Below are 20,229 nucleotides of genomic sequence, written 5' to 3'. Positions count from 1 at the left end.
TTCCCCGAGTTTGTTGTCCGGTCCTGGCGGTGAATGGAGACCCCCTCGGGAACCATTGCGGAGTCCGGGATCGAGCCAAGTCTCCGTGAACACCATCACATTACAAAAAGTCAGACTGCCTTTTTGTAATGTTAAGATCTGTTATTGATGTTCCAGCCCGGTTTGGGGGGTGGGTATCATTTGAGTTGAACCCATGTTTTCTCCTGTTTCTGGATGAGGACCCAGGTTAGGAACATGTCTTTTGGTTCCTTTAATTTCAGTAGGTTAGTTAAAGTTGTTCCCTTCAGGTGGTTTGGGTTTTCTGTTTTGCTGTTCGCCCCCCCTGAAGCCTCAGAGTTAACCACGGGGACATTCTGGGACCGATCCCATCAGTGTCACTTCCATCATCGCTTTGCTCGCGTGTCCCCACAGGAGCTGATGTCCTGCGCTGACAGACTGCAGAGTGCAAGCTTTATACAGGTAATGCTCGGGATTTAACATTCGGAATTTGTGTAAGGCCCTCCCTCGACCATCGACCAACATTTGGCAAATCAGATCGAAGGGCGGCGTGTCTGGAGAGGCGGAGGCACACAGGGGGGCGTGTCTGGAGAGACGCTTCTCGAAGGTAAACTGTTGAATCCGCATTGGTTCTGCGTACTGTTTGGTCGGAGCGAACCAGCGCGTGTCGGCGGCTCTAGAGAGCGACGCGTCGGACACAGAGGAAGACGGAGCGGGTCTACAGCCGCGTGTTGGATAGAGGATTGATATCAACACACTGAGTTCACAATACTTCATGTCGTACATGGTGACCGGTGCTGATAGACCGACACGGGGAGCACAGAGAGAATAGACGGAGACTATAATGATTGAAACAAAGGTGTCTCCACAGGAGGTAGACTTTGGATTCGGGAAATATAGAATTCGGGAGTTTTAACCAAACCGGGCTGGAACCTCAACAACCGATCTCACGACACTTTACACGGAGTCGTTCTGACCGGCATTCTGACTGGCAACAGGGCGCGTCCCGCCGGATCCACGCCATGGAACTCAGTGGCGCTGTTCACTTCGGCTGTGATCGCGCTCTGCACCGATGCTTTCTGCGTCAGCTCTTTTTCTTCGCGTTGTCGCCAGATGCGGAAGCGTCGTGCAACTCTCTGTTGCGCAGCAGCCTGGCTGCCGGCCCGTGATTCTGCTTTCTCCGCTCCGGTTGTATATGCTCCGTTCAATGTAGGGGTTCATGGTAAATGATGATGGTCTACATAGCCCCCCCCCCCCCCCCCCCTCTCTCTCTCTTTCTCTGTCTGACTGCTTGTGTGCTTGTAGTGTGTTTGTGTGTGTGGGTTTGGGGATGGGGGGGGGGGGGGGGGGGGGCACTTAATCAGGCGGGGGGGAATACTCGGAAATATTTACTCCGGGGGAACATCAGGGAACTCTTATTTTACCAGGACCATTCAAAATGAATAAAGAAAGGAATCTTTCATATTGTATTTCATTATCACGTGTTATAGAGTCTCTTTGTGGGATTAATGTTTTGTCCTAATGTTTGCAGTGTCCAGATGCATAATTTCTTCAAGTGTTTTACAAGGTTCATTAGTTTTATCACATGCAGTGAACAGACTGATAACTGTCATGTTCCGAAATCTACATCTGTAATGGACAACTTTTTTTCTATCAAAAAATCTGCAAGTATTTCAGTTGGCGCATTTCATCAACCGAAATCATTCATTCAGTAGACGTTGTTCAGAATATCACATCAACACAGGAACCAAGGTTTTATTAAAGAGGTGTTTAATTCATAGGAATTGACTGTCATCATGCTGCTATTACATTCAGTTACATTGTACAGTATTTGAGATTATGTTGAATTTCATTTAAAACAATAATAAACAGACAAGTTCATTTACATGACAATTGTTTACAGTGCGGAAGTTTCACTGTAACAGACCGCGTCACACTCGCGCTGTGGGTTTTACGAGATGTCCTCGCTGCCGGTCTACTGGGAGAATAAAGCGAGCGGACGGACGAAAGTTGCATCCGCGCAGGACATCAGCTCCTGTGGGAACACGCGAGCAAAACGATGATGGAAGCGACACTGATGGGATCGGTCCCAGAATGTCCCCGTGGTTAACTCTGAGGCTTCAGGGGGGGCAAACAGCAAAACAGAAAACCCAAACCACCTGAAGGGAACAACTTAAACTAACCTACTGAAATTAAAGGAACCAAAATACATGTTCCTAATCTGGGTCCTCATCCAGAAACAGGAGAAAACATGGGTTCAACTCAAATGATACCCACCCCCCAAACCGGGCTGGAACATCACCAACAGATCTTAAGACACTTTACAAGGAACAGTTGTGACCGGCAGCAATGATCGCTGTGTTCACACCAGACGCGGAAGCGCACGAAGCGCCGCCCAGAGCGACTCTCTGGTGAGCAGCAGCCTGGCGGTTCACACCGACCGCACATTTCCCCCGCGCCGGTCAGCCCGTGATTCTGCTTTCTCCGCTGGATGTTGTTTGCTCCGTTCAATGGTAGATGATGATGGTCTTCATAGCACCACTTATGCGCATTCCTGTAGGGAGTATGAACATGGTCGAGTGTGTTCGCAGCCCGCCTAGGACAGCTGCTCCAGGTCCGGAGAACAGCCCGAAGAGATAATCTCCACATCTGAGCACCACACATTGTTCTCCATGCAGCAGACATCTCCTCCCTTGCTCTTCCCCGAGTTTGTTGTCCGGTCCTGGCGGTGAATGGAGACCCCCTCGGGAACCATTGCGGAGTCCGGGATCGAGCCAAGTCTCCGTAAACACCATCACATTACAAAAAGTCAGACTGCCTTTTTGTAATGTTAAGATCTGTTGGTGATGTTCCAGCCCGGTTTGGGGGGTGGGTATCATTTGAGTTGAACCCATGTTTTCTCCTGTTTCTGGATGAGGACCCAGGTTAGGAACATGTCTTTTGGTTCCTTTAATTTCAGTAGGTTAGTTAAAGTTGTTCCCTTCAGGTGGTTTGGGTTTTCTGTTTTGCCGTTCGCCCCCCCTGAAGCCTCAGAGTTAACCACGGGGACATTCTGGGACCGATCCCATCAGTGTCACTTCCATCATCGCTTTTCTCGCGTGTTCCCACAGGAGCTGATGTCCCGCGCTGACAGACTGCAGAGTGCAAGCTTTATACAGGTAATGCTCGGGATTTAACATTCGGAATTTGTGTAAGGCCCTCCCTCGACCATCGACCAACATTTGGCAAATCAGATCGAAGGGCGGCGTGTCTGGAGAGGCGGAGGCACACAGGGGGGCGTGTCTGGAGAGACGCTTCCCGAAGGTAAACTGTTGAATCCGCATTGGTTCTGCGTACTGTTTGGTCGGAGCGAACTAGCGCGAGTCGGTGGCTCTGGAGAGCGACGCGTCGGAGACAGAGGAAGACGGAGCGGGTCTACAGCCGCGTGTTGGATAGAGGATTGATATCAACACACTGAGTTCACAATACTTCATGTCGTACATGGTGACCGGTGCTGATAGACCGACACGGGGAGCACAGAGAGAATAGACGGAGACTATAATGATTGAAACAAAGGTGTCTCCACAGGAGGTAGACTTTGGATTCGGGAAATATAGAATTCGGGAGTTTTAACCAAACCGGGCTGGAACCTCAACAACCGATCTCACGACACTTTACACGGAGTCGTTCTGACATGCAGTCTAACTGGCAACAGGGCGCGTCCCGCCGTGTTCAAGCCATGGAACTCAGTGGCGCTGTTCACTTCGGCTGTGATCGCGCTCTGCACCGATGCTTTCTGCGTCAGCTCTTTTTCTTCGAGTTGTCGCCAGATGCGGAAGAGTCGCGCAACTCTCTGGCGTGCAGCAGCCTGGCTGCCGGCCCGTGATTCTGCTTTCTCCGCTCCGGTTGTATATGCTCCGTTCAATGTAGGGGTTCGTGGTAAATTATGATGGTCTTCATAGCACCCCCCCTCTCTCTCTTTCTCTGTCTGACTGCTTGTGTGCCAGTAGTGTGTTTGTGTGGGAGGGGGGCATTTAATCATGCGAGGGGAAAAACTCGGCAATTTTAACTCCGGGGGAACAGCAGGGAACTCTATAGTACGGGACAGATATTTGATAATTGATATATAATATGTCATTAATTTCGTTTAAAATCATTTCCCGGTGTGTTTCCCCGAGCGATGCGCAGCCCCGAGCAAACCTGTGCGCCTCCTTTCCGCTCCCATGTTATTCAGATGTGATGTTCACATTGTCGCAGAGGGTTCCAACACAGTTTAGCAGTTTCCTGTCGATATTGGTCGGTCCACCACTGAATGGTGTGTCACCGGTATGTCACGTTTGAGTTTCTGCCTATAGGAAGGTAGGGAAAACTGAAGTGATCTGATTTGCCGAATCTGAGTCGAGGGAGGGCCTTATACAAATCCCCGGTGAGTGTAAATCCCGAACGTTACGAGGATAAAAGGTTGCACTCTGTACTTTTATCTGCACAGGACATCAGCTCCAGATCAGTGAGGATCTTAGCGAGAGATCAGGTCCTGCAGCCGGCTCTTCTGATCCCTGGACCTGACTTAATTGAAGGAACACAATTTATACAATTGTTACAATTTCGTTATTATATATATTATTTCATGTTCATTCGTTTGTTCTAAGATGGTCAGTCGGGGCGCCGAACACAGCGTGACAGATCCACCCGTGCTCCTTTACAGCAAGATGAATTGTTACAACCCGACCTCTGATATTTAAATTTAGAAGCCTAGGTTTATGTGATTGAACACTTTATTTGTTTAACACAAGTACTGAGTAGATTTGTTCGCAAATATTTCCAAGCCTATCTTCATAAACACTTGACATCATATATCAGAGACTGTATTTATCCAACCTCTAATCTCAGATTCCTGTGTTCTGCTGCTTCTTCTGAATCAAGAGGAACAAGAGCCGTTTGTGGGACTCGTCTCCAAGAGGACAGGGAGAGACATTCAGAAGAAATCTGTCTCAATCAACCTAATAGACTTTGAGTGTACTTTCATATAGGTCAGTGAGAGCTCTCTCTCCAGGTCTTTGTCAATTTGTCTCTTTAATTTTGTACATGTAATCATATACTTGTTCTCCTGTCCCCTAAATATGAATTATTTCCCTTCAAATGTGTGTAAGCCTCCTTTCCATATACACAAAAGGGAACATACTCACTTGTCCGAGGGTACATGTATATACACCATAGTAAGAATTGATCTCTTAAGCCTTTTAAGGTGACTGTAAAACAGGAACTGCGCAGACCCTATTTCCTCCACTTTAATTCTCTCTGTTAGAAATTTGGATCAGTATTTGGATGTATTTACTTCATCAATGTCACGTGTTGATCTTCCATGTAATGAAGTTGCAGAGCTCCCACCCTCGGTGCTTCACACACGATGCCTCAGAAACCATGTTCTGATGACAGTGTTCAGAGGACAGTGTATCCTGCCAATGTGTTGTTGAATTAATAGTTTTAATAGAGATTCGTCTGATAGATGCACTCTTATTTTACCAGGACCATTCAAAATGAATAAAGAAAGGAATCTTTCATATTGTATTTCATTATCACGTGTTATAGATTCTCTTGTGGGATTAATGTTTTGTCCTAATACTTGCAGTGATGCATCATTTCTCCAAGTGTTTTACAAGGTTCAACATTCTGAAGGAGTCAATATATTGTATTTTGTAAGAGGTTAACAACATATACCCAAGAGGCTGAATAAGACCAAGGATTCAAAAATCAAACCAGGTGAGCAATAACCAAGCCATATTAACAGACAATTTGAGAAATGCAATTGACTAACAAAAACATGCACTTTATTGTACATAGCTGTACCAACACAACTTTAATGGTCTTTATCCTCTTTATTCAAGATTAAACTGATTGAGTGACAGGCCGAATCAAATGTATCTCCACCAACAAAGTGCATTGCATGGAACTAAAAAGAATGCAACAACTTAAAAGTGGATCAAGGAAATGTGTTTCAAATTTCATCACTCAGTTCAGGTAAACTGTATCAGTTGTTTAGAATTTCATTCATTTAACTGGCAAACAACTTCCCAGTTCACCAACAAATACAAAACAAAACTGCAGAGTAGGCCTCTGAATTGAATTACAACATAAAAATGCATGACAATTAATGAGGTGAATAACATCATAATTACATCATACTGTTACAAAAATTATCCTTAATTACTTGCTTGACTAACATGCCTATTAACTTGCATGTAATTTGCCTACATTTGCCATCGAATGAGAGAAATGGCATCTTTTTGACTAGGCACGAGCAGTGAAGTCAGGTTTATAAGTTGTCAGGGCAATGCGCATCCAGTCATATAGATGCTGGTCAGTAAAAGGGCTATGCGATAGTGAGTTTTAATGGCATTCATGTAGGAGAATGGTGACTCACAAGTGTATGTTGAACCAAACCAAACTAAAAGCTCCTTTCCTTTCAATGCAAAGTGAGATTGAATGTTCACAGAACAAGTGTCATAATTCCACTGGGGATGCTAAAATCATGAAACTTTGAGGCAAAGATGTTTTTCAACGAGTCAATGAAGCCTGACATCATTTCTGTAATTTGTAGGCCAGAACTCCTCAATGTGGGGAAGTGGAGCCTCTTCCCAGGACAAAGATCAACAGAGAAAAGTGAGAGCTTCCTTTGAAAATCATGAAGCCTCTCCTCAAGCTCAGCGGCTGTTTTATCCCTGGACTGCAACTCCAAGTTGAGTTGGTTCAAATGGTGGAAAACGTCGCTCAAAAAGCAACCGGTGGCATTAAACTCATAATTTTCCATCAGAGACAGAAACTTGCTCAATGCGTTTCTTTTGCCAAGCCATCTAATGTCATTGTGAATGAGCAAATCTTTATATTCAGCAGACATGTCAGCTATTAGCTTGCGGAAAAGGCGGTGCTGTAAAGTGGAAGTTGACCGGATAAACTTGAAGATGGCTATGACAGAGTCCATGGCCTCTTTCCACTCACTCACCTCTGAGCTTGGCACACAGGAGGCTCTGGTGGATGAGACAATGAGGTGATCTCATCTGCGGAGCCACGGCTGCCATCCTCGCAGCTAGCCCCTGCTCCCTGCCCGCCATAGAGGGTGCACCATCAGTCACCAACAGGTTGACGCGCGCCAAATCCAAGTTTTTCACTTCAAAGAATGAAACGATTTTGGTGAAAAGAAAGTCACCGGTAAGTATGTCCCTCCATGGGAATTAGTCCAAGCAGAACCTCACAAAAACATTCCCCATCAAAAAATCACTGTTTTCGGTGAACTCATCCACAGCCAGAGACATCACTTGGGCCTTCCTCAGTTTGTCCAAAGGCATCTTGAAATTATCGATTGTCTCCGCACTTCACCGCGAGAGGAAGACGACAGCGGGACCGACATTGGAGCTAACGTCGGTTAGCGGGCTAATGTTAGCTTGCCAGCTGAAGCTAACATTTATTATTCAAGTGAGTACTGACCATATTAATACCGACCATGATACTGACATGATTCTGAGTTACTGACCGTGATACTTTGACAAGACAAGATACTGACCACATCTTCTGTAACATAAGGTTATATTAAATAAAGTTTAGTTAAACTAAAGATTGTTTTATAAATCTGATTGAATTTTTGGTCATTAAAAGATAAAAGTGATAAAGGGCTGAAATAATTTAAAATTATGCTTTTTAAATAATGATTTAATTATTTTCCTGGCACAAAAGGGTGAATGAATAACAACAAAAACAAAATAAACAAATATCGGTATCGGCTCCCGTCCGGACCGGGCAGCATCGTGTTTGTTGATTCGAGGTTCAGATGGGAAAGGCAATGATTACACAAATTAAATGTTCAAAAGTTTCACAGTAACAAGTTTATTGTATAAGAACAATACTTACTGAGAGTCTCTGGGGTTCTGCCGGACACGTCACCAGGTCCACTCTCAACACTATCACGAACTGAATGAGGCTACCGGAGCATTACATTACATTTCATTTAGCTGACGCTTTTATCCAAAGCGACATACAATAAGTGCATTCAACCCCGAGGGTATACCAGACCCAGACTCAAGCACTTTTCAAGCACACTCCGGGGGCCAGTCTAAAGCAGCCCTAGGGCCGGATTCGGGCCGCAGGCCGCCTATTGAAGAGCACTGCCATAGACGATGGGGCTGACAAAGCGCGGCAGGATCTGGGCAATGACGTAGGAGGGTAAGCTTCTGGTCGAGTAGTTTTGGTGCAACAGATGGAGCAGACATTGTTCAAACATGGATCTCACATAAACAATCATGCAAACCCAATAATATCCATCTCAAGGACACACCTACACTTGTAAAGGGTCTTGAATGTCTCTTAAAACCCACACAATATGGTGAATCAAATGACACCTGCTTGATGTAGGAGACAAAAAGTCATTACTGTTGCAGAACAAATCCTGTTGTTAGATATTATCTGCACATGCATTTAAAAAGGGTTCCAGCATTATAGATAACAGTGCACTAACCTATCATCCTCCACCAGGACTGAATCGAGCCTGAGGGCATATCGGTGGCTTTATATCAGTGAGCGGCTGTATCGTGCAGAATGAGACGTGACGTCATGATATTCACGTGTGCGTGAGTAAACATGGCTTGTTGACAGTGTCAGTCAAAGAGGGGGGGGCTTAATGTGTCTTGTCATTGATTCTACAAGTCTCTGATCTTTTTTTATTTAGGATAGTACAACTTTATATTTGCTATACGTGTCATTGATTAAAGTGACTGAATGGGTTCTCTCCGTACACACATCACACTCTTCCACTTCCTTGGTGCAGGAGCTAGAACGACTCTGACGAGCTCGTACCTCCGAGGCCCTTTGTTCCAATCAAGCCACATGACTCACACTCATAGAGAACAGTTCTATCAACATGTCTGAGTTTCTTCATCATGATCCTTGTCTCATTCTCTTAATGTCAGTGAAAATGAAAACATGCCTCTAAAAGGATTCCTGGACTTTCTACACTGATGAGATCCTGACCTCATACTTATTACAGTGGGTGGATTAAAGGTACCCTAGATCTTTGCTGACACCTTGTGGTCAAACACTGTTACTGTTGGGATGCAAATCTCAGCAATTATTGAAATACACAACGGTCAAATAATGCAATTCACAATGCAGCTGTATTACTCTAGATCTATAAACCAACACCGTGACTGGACTGTATACATGTGACATGACGTCACAGAGTTCTGCAGATGGAGTCACACATTCAGCTCCAACACCAAATATAACAACCTTCAAATCACAGGAGGAAACATGGGTTTGAGCTCAGGCTTCATTTGATGGAGTTGTGCCGTTTGGGAGTTTTCCACTAAGAGCTTAGTGTGTGTCCTCTGCACTTTGACATGCAGAGGACACACACTGAGCTCTTAAGCCTGAAACATGCTTCTGCGTTTTCACTGGCCCGTAAGCGCAAGAGCCCTTCCGGGTCCCTTACGTGCTTCTGTATCCCTCCTTACGTGCTGACGGGTGTCGACCCCCTTTTCTAAAATTTACGGCAAAGCTCCGCAAGCTCACTCAGCCCGCAAGGCTGTGATTGGGCTGCTCTACATCCCTTCTGGAGCTGCATTTCCGGTTTCATGCCCCATAATACCGGCAGAAATCACGGAAGATTTAGAAGAACGAATATGGACCAAATAGAAGAGCACTTGGCAGAAGAGATCCGAAAGTATGACCACTTGTATAACCCGTCACTGACTGGCCGACTTGTCCGCCAGAAAAAGGCTACGAGGAGCCGCAGTGGCTATGTAAATAAACAATCGACGAAGAAGAAAGAAGGCGTCTCTAAGGTCGTCTTCGACAAAAAGCATTACTCCGCCTAGTGTTCTGGCGCGGAATTGCTTTGTAAGACGCGCAACGGTTGGGGAAGCATGAATGAAAATGAGTCTTGCGCCACAGCGGCGTGAAAAGACGCAGACGCAGTCGCAGAAGCATGTTTCAGGCTTCAGCGTGTTCATTCCAACACGTGAACATGAAGCAGAGAGGAAGCTGCTCCACCTCAAAACAGGACTGAAGTCCCTGCCACTCTTTCTACTGGATGTGCTGCATCACTGACTCACAGCTGATGAAGTGAGTCTCTGGAACACTGATGTCTTCTTCTCTCAACAGGTGGAGGTGGGGATCTTATTGAAGTTGAGTGTGAAGAGGACAGTGTGTGTGGACGGAGGCTGAGCTGTGTCCTGAGGATCCAGAGGCAGAAGCAGCAGCAGCTTGTGTGTAGTCTCCAATCTACACAACGCCTTATGTGTTAGTGAGATGAAGCCGGAGCACCAGGAGAAACACGGGGAGAACATGCAGACTCAGGAAGACACCATCTGAACCGATTTCAAACCAGCAACCTTCTTGCCCCGATTGTGTTTATTCACATGAATAATGTGTTTATTGAAATGACACAACACAAGCAGAATATATAAACCCTCTATGGATACAGAGCATTTTGACGGTTGCTTCGATAAAACAACTAAAATCACTGAATTCAACAATATTAAATCTGTAAGATTATCATTATTATTATGCTGTTGATTGTACGTCCCAGCATGTTGCATATACTGCACAGCAGATATAGACCTTCCAACGTATTGCTGTTTATTCAGTCTTAATGCATTGCTCTTACAGCACAGAACAAACATGACCACAAACCTGTAAATCCATATTTGGAACAATTTATTTTTCACTTTCTTAACATTATTTATTATTGTTACAATAGATATTGTACCTCACTCTAAAAGGGCTTGTTTGTTTTTAAATGGTTGACAGTTTCTGTTTTGACGTGTTCATTGCCAGCTGTGATTATAAGTACAGTTAAACAGTCTATAGATAATCAAGATGAACTTGTATCTATCTATCAAACCAGACTGGGCAGAAAAAACAATCTCAGGAAGCCTCAGACATCAGAGACATGTTTTGTTGTGCCCTGTAAACAGTCTGAGACAAGACGAGACGAGTTCATATATGAGGCAAGAGACGTCATCGACATTAATGCCTCCTTTATGGATCTGAATTTCCCTCGGGATTAATAAAGTATCCATCTATCTATCTATCTATCTTTACACCTGCATGTGACATCCTGTGTGTGTGTTCCTGTACTTATATTTTTGTAAAGACCATTTTAAGCATAGACCCAGAGTGGGGACATTTTTGGAAAGTGAGGACATTTTGTCCGGTCCTCACTTCTTCAAAGGGCTGTTTGAGGATTTAAGACTTGGTTTTAGGACTAGAATTATGTTTAGGTTAGGGTTATGGTTAGGTATTATTTGGGATGGCTAAGGTATCGGAATTAAGCTCTTTATACACAGTGTATTGAATTAAGGCTAGGGAACACATTATGCCAATGAGTGTCCTCACTAAGACAGAAATACAAACATGTGTGTTTGTACAAAATAACTCAACAACACCAGACTTGGGGGGAATATTGGATCTATCCATCTATCTATCTATCTATCTATCTATCTATCTATCTATCTATCTATCTATCTATCTATCTATCTATCTATCTATCTATCTATCTATCTATCTATCTATCTATCTATCTATCTATCTATCTTTTTTAAATGACATTAAATATTTGAAAACCTCTGATTTGTGTAGTATTTGTAGTAGTTTCCTCTTATATAAATCCAGATTTACTTGTTTCAGTAATAGTCGAACCCGGTTTGCTGGATGTAGAATTTTGCAATTTAGATTTGGCTGCTGGAGAGCGACACCGTGCGGCCAGAGATGGTAACATCACATTCCAGAACACTGTAATTCTTTAAATATAGTTTTCTCAACAGTAAACAGTTTTTTTTATTGTTTTATTTGTTCATGTCATGTGAAGTCGAGATACTAGTTCCATTCTTTTTTCTTAGTTTTTTCTTTATTTGGTTTCGGTTTGGTCTGTGACGCGGCTGGTGACGTCACTCTCAGTGGACGGAGCACCGGGGGAAAGCGGAGCGGCCACTTTGATCCACTCACACAGGACAGCAGGAAGAGATGGCGCCTGAAATCACCTGCCGTGTTATGACCTGGATGTTTGTGCTCGTGTTGGTGTCCTCTCTCGTCCCGACTGCGGCCTCCGCTGATCGGACGAAGACGGTTGAGTTCAACGTCAAACCTGGAGGAGTCGTGCACACGTTCAGCCAGAGAATAGTGAGTGACAGGAGGAAGTGTGGGTCTTCATCTGACTCTGTTGGCTCAGCTATTAAAACAGCAGCTCACACAGAGATTGTTTACTTCATTTATACATGTTTAATTCAATTTGATTTGTCCTCTGTGAGTTAGATTGCAGTCCAATAACCGTGTACGTTATTGTTATTACTCCATTGTCACGTATTAGCCTTATATGAGAGTACTAGCACCATCTGCAAACACATGACGATCTGCTATGTGCGTAGAAGTCAGGTTTCCGTCATGCAACGTATGTTTATTTCATATATTTGACCTTAAAAACCACATAAATGAAAAGAACTACATCCAGCTGGAGTTGCGGCGTGATGGCGTCACGGCCGCTGAGAGGCTGACACGTCGCTGCCACAGCGGCTCCGCTGATTGGCTAAGCTGGAGTGAATGAGAGTCGCTGTTCTGGTTTGACAGGAAGTGTGAATGGAATTCCTGTTCAACCCATATCTATGGTTCAACCAACACTGTCATCCATTCACTCTTTGTTTTTATATTGTTTTTAAAGCATTATTGCATTTAATTACAACACATACCCATCACAACCAGCCCTTTGTCATAGCAACAAAAGCACAGATGTCACCAGTAACATGGATGGTTGCTGCATAATAAGATGTAAGCTATTATTTTAAGAATGTGAGCAATGAGGACATTTTCTGTATAAGTATTCGATGGGATTTAGCTGTTAGAAATCTGTTCAATTTCAATAACATATATGTGCAAGCCTGTTACACTGTATACCCTGTTTACATTTATTTTATTATCCATTTTTCCTTTGCTGCTCTTACAACTCAAATTTCCCCCATAGTGGGGATAATAAAGGATTGTTTTATCTTTTAACTTATTTCTTATATCTTATCTGGCAAGGCTTTCAATGTAGATTTAGTTCTCAACTCCAATTTATCACTGATTCCTCCTTCTGCAGATGTGAAACTGGTGCATGCACATAAAATTAAAGCTACAACTAACATCTTTTTTTGGTATTTATTAGTCTGTTAGTATTTTTTCCATTACTCAATCAATCACTTAATCTACCAAGCAAGGCGACTTTTAGCTTCGTTTAACAAACAATCCAAAAGCAGTAAATAATCATTTCTTAAAAACAATTGAATTATTTAATCAAAAGAATAGTTACTTATTATTTTTCTGTCAGTCGGGCTAAACTAACGGTTTCAGCTTTAAAGGAACATTAGCCATGGTTAATGTCAAAATAAACCTGTGAAGCTATTTTCAACAATCAAACACTGTTACTGAGCAACAGATTGTATTTTCCCTCTTGTTCAGGTTCACCCTGTGGCACAAATAATTAAAAGATTAATGAAGTGTTATTGTTACAGTAATTGATCGCTTAAGAATGAATGTAATATGTAGGATCTGTGCTCTAACTGCCTCTCTTTTATTGCAGATGGATTATGAATGTTCATTCACTTATGCTTCACAAGGGGGAACCAATGAGGTGAGTTTCTCTCTCTCTCTCTCTCTCTGTCTCTCTCTCTCTCTCTCTCTCTCTGTCTCTCTCTCTCTCTCTCTGTCTGTCTGTCTGTCTCTCTCTCTCTCTCTTCTCTCTCTCTGTATCTTTATCAGCTGATTACTGATTCACCACTTTATTAAATCTTTGATTACAGCAGAATATAAACATAATTTCTCATTTGTGTTTGTGCCTACAGCAATGGCTGATGAGCGTGGGCCTGAGTGATGAGGACACTCTGTTTTCCTGTTCTGTCTGGAGGTGAGACACACACACTCTCACAGGCACACTATGAGACACACACACACACACACATACACACACACACAAACACACACTCAGCGGCTGCAGAGCTATCTGTGCTGACTTCTTCAGTTCAGTGACCGTGATGTTTAGTCCGTTTATCTTCAGTTAAATTCTGTCCCATCTGTTTGGGGTTACTGATTTTAGTTAATTGTGACAGTCACAAAGATTAGAAAGAGACAAAATAAACCCACAAATGTTCCAACAACATTTAAATATATTCATGACTGATTTCATAAGTGTGGGATTGAATGCAAATTACTTTAGAGTTGATAACAAATATTTCTTCTTCATTTCTTCCAGGCCTCAGGGGAAATCATACTTGTTTTTCACTCAGTTCAAAGCTGAACTGAAGGGAACCAAAATTGAATATGCCAACGCATATGTAAGTATAAAGAAACACTGTTTGGATTTTTTTTTCTACTGTAGCTGACTTTAAAAACGGCCAATAATGTTAGCTAACCGTTCAATAAAGAAACTAGAATGCCACTTGGTAGAGCACACACCTCTGTAAAGGCAAAGCAAAGTCTGCCTTTGCAGAGGTGTTAAAATGTTAAAAATAACCCTGACCCATACTGCATCCTTCCACCAAGCCTTGTGGAAATCCGTTCTGTAGGTTTGTGTAATCCTGCAAACAAACACAGACGAGAACATTACCTCCTTGGTGAAGATAATTAAGGGTAACCACAAATGACATGGATTGTGTTCCGGTCACTTACATCTTGTAATAATTGGTTGGAAAATAGAACAACTTAAATGTCACAGTAATTCAACTTAAAATCAAGTTTCGATGAATGTTCCTCTTGTGAAAGACTAAGCTAACCCACTAAATTGTCTATCAGTTGCATCTCCCTTGTCGTCAGTGTTGTAAGATGTTGGAAGCCAGATTGCACAACAACCTGCACACTATAGTTTTAATGCTGTGGGTGCAACACAGGATGAACCCTCTCCTGTGTTTTTGCTCCTCAGCTCTTCTCCTGAATGATTAGTTGAACTGGAGCTTTTGCTGGACAGCAAAAAGCTCACAGGACTCCACTCGCTAACAAAGACAAAGTGCAGTAATGAGTTTTTCCTTGATATTACCTCGCTGCTCCAGGCTCCCTGTCAGTGATGAGATTAAAGCTGGCCATACTGGGCCCAAATAAGTTAAGAGGTTAGAATCTAACGTGTCTGCACAAATGTCAGAAAACCAAGGCTTAATATTGTTGATGAACATTTTTGCATAGCTTGCAAGTAATGACCATCCACCTACACGCCTGCAGTGCAGCAGTACATTAGTCACGGTGAGGGGTAAAATGCAAGGCAGGTTTGTTTTTCCAGCAGTTTCCTCACTTGATTGAAAATAGAGGGAAACGGCTGTCACCTTGTTATCTTGGTTTCTGAGTCTATTGTCTTGCAGCTGTGGGTCTCGTTCCTGGACATGCATGCGTGAATGCATGTACTATGCATGCATAAAGAGGTCCTTGTGTTCTAAATTCAGCCGATCAGACCTTTGTGCTGTCAAACTTGCTGAGATCCGGAGGCATGTCACCACACCTGCAACGAACTGTTATTTTCACCATCAATTAATGTGTTGGTTATTTTTCTAATCAAACAAGTGAAAAGCAGCAAATGCTCCAATTTTGTGCAGGTTAACAGTGAATTAATTGTTTCAGCTCTTGATTTAAGAAAATGTTTACCCAACCACAAGTGAATGTTATCCAATTCACAGTCACAGATTTAAGGGGATTAAGCGACGTTGTGTTTTCATCAGCTTAGAATGAGCCCTTTAAATCTATATTGGGAATTTAACATGTTTCTACAGAAGCCCGGAACAGGCTCTAAGGATGACGGCCTTTGACATTTGTTATCTTGAGGTCACTGTAGGTCCTCCCACATGCCTTCAAGGGGAGGTTGAGCTGAGGGGTTTTCAATGTAAAATGACACTTCCCCACTAGATGACACTAAATCCTACACACTGATCCATTAAATGTCCCCTAACATCATCAGAGACAGAGCAGTGTAGTGTCGTCCCTCACACTTTGGACGTGTCTTTTTGCTTTAATTAACAACCCCTAATGTCAAACCTATGTCTCCATGGAAACCCATTATGTGCTCCCCGTGTTCCTGTACATTTTAAATCCATTGCCCTCTAATGCTGTATCGGTCCACACTGACTCGTACCAACTCTGACAAACCAACACACACAAAGACATTAAGAAAAAAATAAAAACTTTATTTGTCCTGGGAGTCGGGCTCTGAATGGTCGTGTCTCTGCACGTAATGTTTTACGGAAGGTTAAAGTCTGGACTGTGTCTGAGCTCAGTCACTCGGTGGAGGTCTGCGTATCTGATGTGGTCATCAGTGAAGTTCCCCTTGACACGCCTCCTTCCTGCAGCAAGGACAGTAGTGTCACTCTGTCATTAGTGAGAGCACATGTTCCATCCTCCTGCTCCGGCTCTGAGCCCTGCAAACAGAAAACCAACACACACACCACTTCACTATGAGGGGACAGGAATAACCTCGCACACCCCCCCACACAGCAGCTCCTTGACCTTGTCGTCACATCCTCCAGCTTTCCCAGCCCGTCTGCTGTTCCCCCTCTCATCCTGTTTATTTTTCTCTCTTTCTCCTTGTTCCTTTTCTTCTCCTCCTCCTCTTCATCACCGCCGCTGTGTGTGACTCCAGTCCCAGACTGCCGGGGCAGGACAGAGTGACGTGCCTCTGAGGCCGGACGAATTTACCATTGGAGACTCAACAGGTGAGAAATTGATCAACTCCCACTGCTTGTCACTCTGACTCCCTCGCCCTGTCTCCATCACACTGCGAGACCCCTGCTGACTTCCTTCTTAAGAAAAGGCAAATGTTCCAGCAGGGAGTGGGATGCCACTTTGTCCCTGTAGCTTTATTCGTTCTTATTCAGTTTCAGCAGAAAATCTCCACTCAGGGTCTTCAGTCTCAGACTGTAATTAGCAACATGTCAAACTAAACAGAAATGTACAATAACTTCATTTTCAGCAGATTAGGCTGAAAATAGATTCAGGCATGATCCTTAGGGATTGAGTCCTTAACAGTTGGGTATCACCTAAATGTACCTTGTAGTTGCAATACAAGTACTTCAGTTAAGTAGCTTGTAACTTGCATACGTAAGAACCAAATATATTCATATTTAGTAAGCTGCCGATTATCCACATGGAGGAGCTGTTCAGTCATTGATTCACCAGCTTTCACTTAGACCTACCTGCAACATTTAACTTCCCTTCAAAACGAGAATTTCTTTTTATAATTCGCGAATTTTCGGAAGGTTAGGCTAAACTAGCGGTTTCCCTTTACCTTTCGTCTAAATGCTAAAATGGGCTTGCCCCATCCTGTCTCTAGCTCTGTACAGATATGATACTCATACTTTTTGAAATCCTTTAGTTGTCTTACATTGCTTATTATCTCTTTATCATCCCTGTATCCCAACCTCGTTTCTTTTTCTTTGCACAACTCGTAAGGACCCTCCGCCTCTTTCATCCAAGTGAATGTAAAGAATAGCAGATACGCTGTGAGCGGAATGATCACTATGGTCTCACTTATCCAGCAAATAATATGCTCTAGTGAACAGGACTATTACATTTTCACAACCTCACACCTCTGACACAACAGCAGCTCTAATAAGAAAAACAAATTCAGCTGTATCACTCGTTGCCTGCAAGTGCCACAAGTGTGTGGGGGGGGGGGTGGATGCAGCAGCTATAACGAGCTACAGGGATGACGTATTGTTGTAGGCCAAGCCAGAAGTTAGCATCCGGCTCATATCTCAACAAAGAGGCTACAGGGTTTTTCCACTGGCCTTTAGATAAATGCAGAAATAGGAACTGTGACAAACACAGGCTTACAGACCATTTTAATCAGCCAGAAAAAAGCCTAACAGTTGTCAGAAATTAATTACTGATTATATAAACAAACTCCATCACTGTTGCTCATGAGCTTCCAAACAATTCTAACTTAGTTTGATTTGAGGCACTTACCTCTTCTGCAACAACTTTTCTACTTGGAAAGTTAGAAATTGTTCAGAAGAGTGTGAGTATAAACACAACGAGGGTGTGTAGGTGGACTCATCGTCTGTTTTAATGTGTCTCGTGAGCCCATCAGCCTCCGTAGCCTCATTTGGTCGCTTAAAGCTTTAAAAAATCATGAGTGAAGAAGTAATAACTATATATTTTTTGTCATAGAATAAAAATTGAAAATCTCTTGAGCTTGTGTGAAACTCAGACCTTATTTCAGACCAATTAAAAAAAAAAAAAAACTCAGAAAAAAAGGGAACCAGAAGTTTTACAATTACCAACTTATTCCCAGTTCAGGGACATAATCTTCAAGCACTGAATTTCTTCCCTTGCCTATAGATGGCGCACATCTACATCTGCTGGTTTAAATCGCCTGCTGCTGTTACTCTTCTTGGCAACAGGCAGCAGGTTGGACTCTGAAACTGCTGCCTCTGCAGCTCTGCAGTCAGACGATGCTGGCTGGGTTCAGGTGCTTGTGAATCGCTGACACTGTTTGTCCTTATTTTTGTAATAATCTTGTCTCTGACAGCAATTTACTCTCTCTCCTGACTTCTAGTGACCCACAATGACGGCAAGTTCAACGCTCAACTCTCCAAACTGACGGCCATCGGACGGACAAAGCACGATGAGCTGTAACTGGTCAGAAGCCTGACTCGGCTCGGGTCACGTTTTGACCAATGGGAGCAGCTGGGTGGGCTCGGAGCTGGGCTTCTCTGTTTCAGCTCAGCGGTCAATGAAGGAAGGATCTGAATCCTGAGTGACAACCAAAATTGGACATAGGATGATACTGATGTTGCCTTTGCACCTTCTGTGTCAGAACATTAAATACTGTACCCGGTTATTCTCTTACCTCAGTAGATTTATCCTACTGGGACGAAAATAATAAAACGAGGAAGCGTCAGTTGAGTTGTTTTTTTTAACATAGTGTCCTAGTTAAAATTCTGCCATAAGATAAAGCGCTTCCATAGTTGTTTCTTACTTTTTGAGGCTGTACGATTTTCAGTGAATAAATCTGCCCTGATCCACAGGGGAAGTATGTGAATGTACAGAGGATTGGTGTGTGGGGGTTTGTTGAGTATAGATAACACATTTAGAGTCGGGAGGGATTTATCCTTCTTGTGTAATCCTGAGAGGAAAGTGAGTAATCCCCTGTATCATCGTGGCACACACATAAACAATTACATTTTTTTCCTCAATCTCATTCCGCTCTGAGCTGCTCTTGAGACGACGCTGCGGTCTCTTGTCTGATTATCTTCATCTGTTCCAGATAACTGAAAGCATCACATTTGATTCCCCGATATCACAATTCTGTATTATTTGTGAAAACATAGCGGCTTCATCGTTAGGAATTAAGAGAACATTAAACACGGTCATGTTTCTGAGCACGCTAAAGCAGTTTTGGATAAATAAAAAATAAATAAATAAAAAGCCTCTGGATTCCTGAAAGATTTTTTTCTCTCTGGTGCACACAAGACAACAAATCGAACACACCAGAAAGTCCTATTGACCGGCACGTCAGATCAAAAGCTCAGACTGGAAGAACTGAGGAATCAGGCACGCCGGTCCTCATTTTACACAGTTTTGTTCTTACACCATCAGAATCAAAAATGGATGAGTTCTTAAACAGGATAAAAATAAATCATAGTTTGGGACAGAAATAGTTTAAATCGGTTATAGTTTAATAGAAATATCCTCATTACACGCCTGTAGCTAACAATTCAATAATGGTCACGAAAGTCCCTTATTCTGCTATTTCTTTAAACCCACTCTTTTCTAATTCTATGACATTTTACTGAACTTTCAGTTTCTTTGTGTGAAAGTTAACCAAAGCTAAATATAGGGTGTGCACAGACGCTTTGCTTTTATCCTTTCGTGTCACGTGTGGATCAGCGAGGATATTGTGCATGTTTCAGAAGTACGTCATTATTCGAAGGGTCCCTCTGGTCCCTCGCTCCTCTCCCGGCTCTTATGGAGGGGGCAGGATTACCTCTATCTTTCCTACACTGATCCGACCTTCTTATATCCACACAAGTGTCCAGAGGGTGAGGTCTGGGGATTGATTTCAGATTTGACTCTGTGGTCTGAACAACTTCCTGAGGTTCGTACCTTGTTTGGCCTCGGTTTGGTTTCTCTCGTCTGTCCTCTGGAGTTGAAGAAGTGCTTAACTTGGATGATTGTTGTGTGTCCCTTTTTGTCACCATCAAGACGTCACATCAGGAAGTACCCTCGTGCATATCCTGACCGGGAAATAAAAGAAAA

General features: G+C 43.2%; 1 protein-coding gene across 1 annotated transcript; it reads left to right on the top strand.

Annotated features, from left to right (window-relative positions):
- Window positions 1-11,912: 11,912 nt before the first annotated feature.
- Window positions 11,913-19,016, top strand: mydgf (myeloid-derived growth factor). Its single transcript, XM_062395418.1, has 6 exons — window positions 11,913-12,144; window positions 13,577-13,627; window positions 13,839-13,900; window positions 14,246-14,327; window positions 16,610-16,682; window positions 18,527-19,016. The coding sequence occupies exons 1-6, from the start codon at window positions 11,989-11,991 to the stop codon at window positions 18,604-18,606; spliced, it is 504 nt and encodes a 167-aa protein (XP_062251402.1). The 5' UTR covers window positions 11,913-11,988; the 3' UTR covers window positions 18,607-19,016.
- The last annotated feature ends 1,213 nt before the right edge of the window (window positions 19,017-20,229 follow it).

This window comes from Platichthys flesus, chromosome 9 (genome assembly GCF_949316205.1).
Source record: "Platichthys flesus chromosome 9, fPlaFle2.1, whole genome shotgun sequence".
NCBI classification, from domain to species: Eukaryota; Metazoa; Chordata; class Actinopteri; order Pleuronectiformes; family Pleuronectidae; genus Platichthys; species Platichthys flesus.
This window is presented reverse-complemented; position numbering and strand designations above follow the sequence as displayed.

Coding starts and splice junctions, on each gene's coding strand:
- mydgf (XM_062395418.1), top strand. CDS start 11,989: ATGGCGCCTGAAATCACCTGCCGTGTTATGACCTGGATGTTTGTGCTC. Junction 13,901..14,245: donor TTTTCCTGTTCTGTCTGGAG/GTGAGACACACA, acceptor CATTTCTTCCAG/GCCTCAGGGGAAATCATACT. Junction 14,328..16,609: donor TTGAATATGCCAACGCATAT/GTAAGTATAAAG, acceptor GTGTGACTCCAG/TCCCAGACTGCCGGGGCAGG.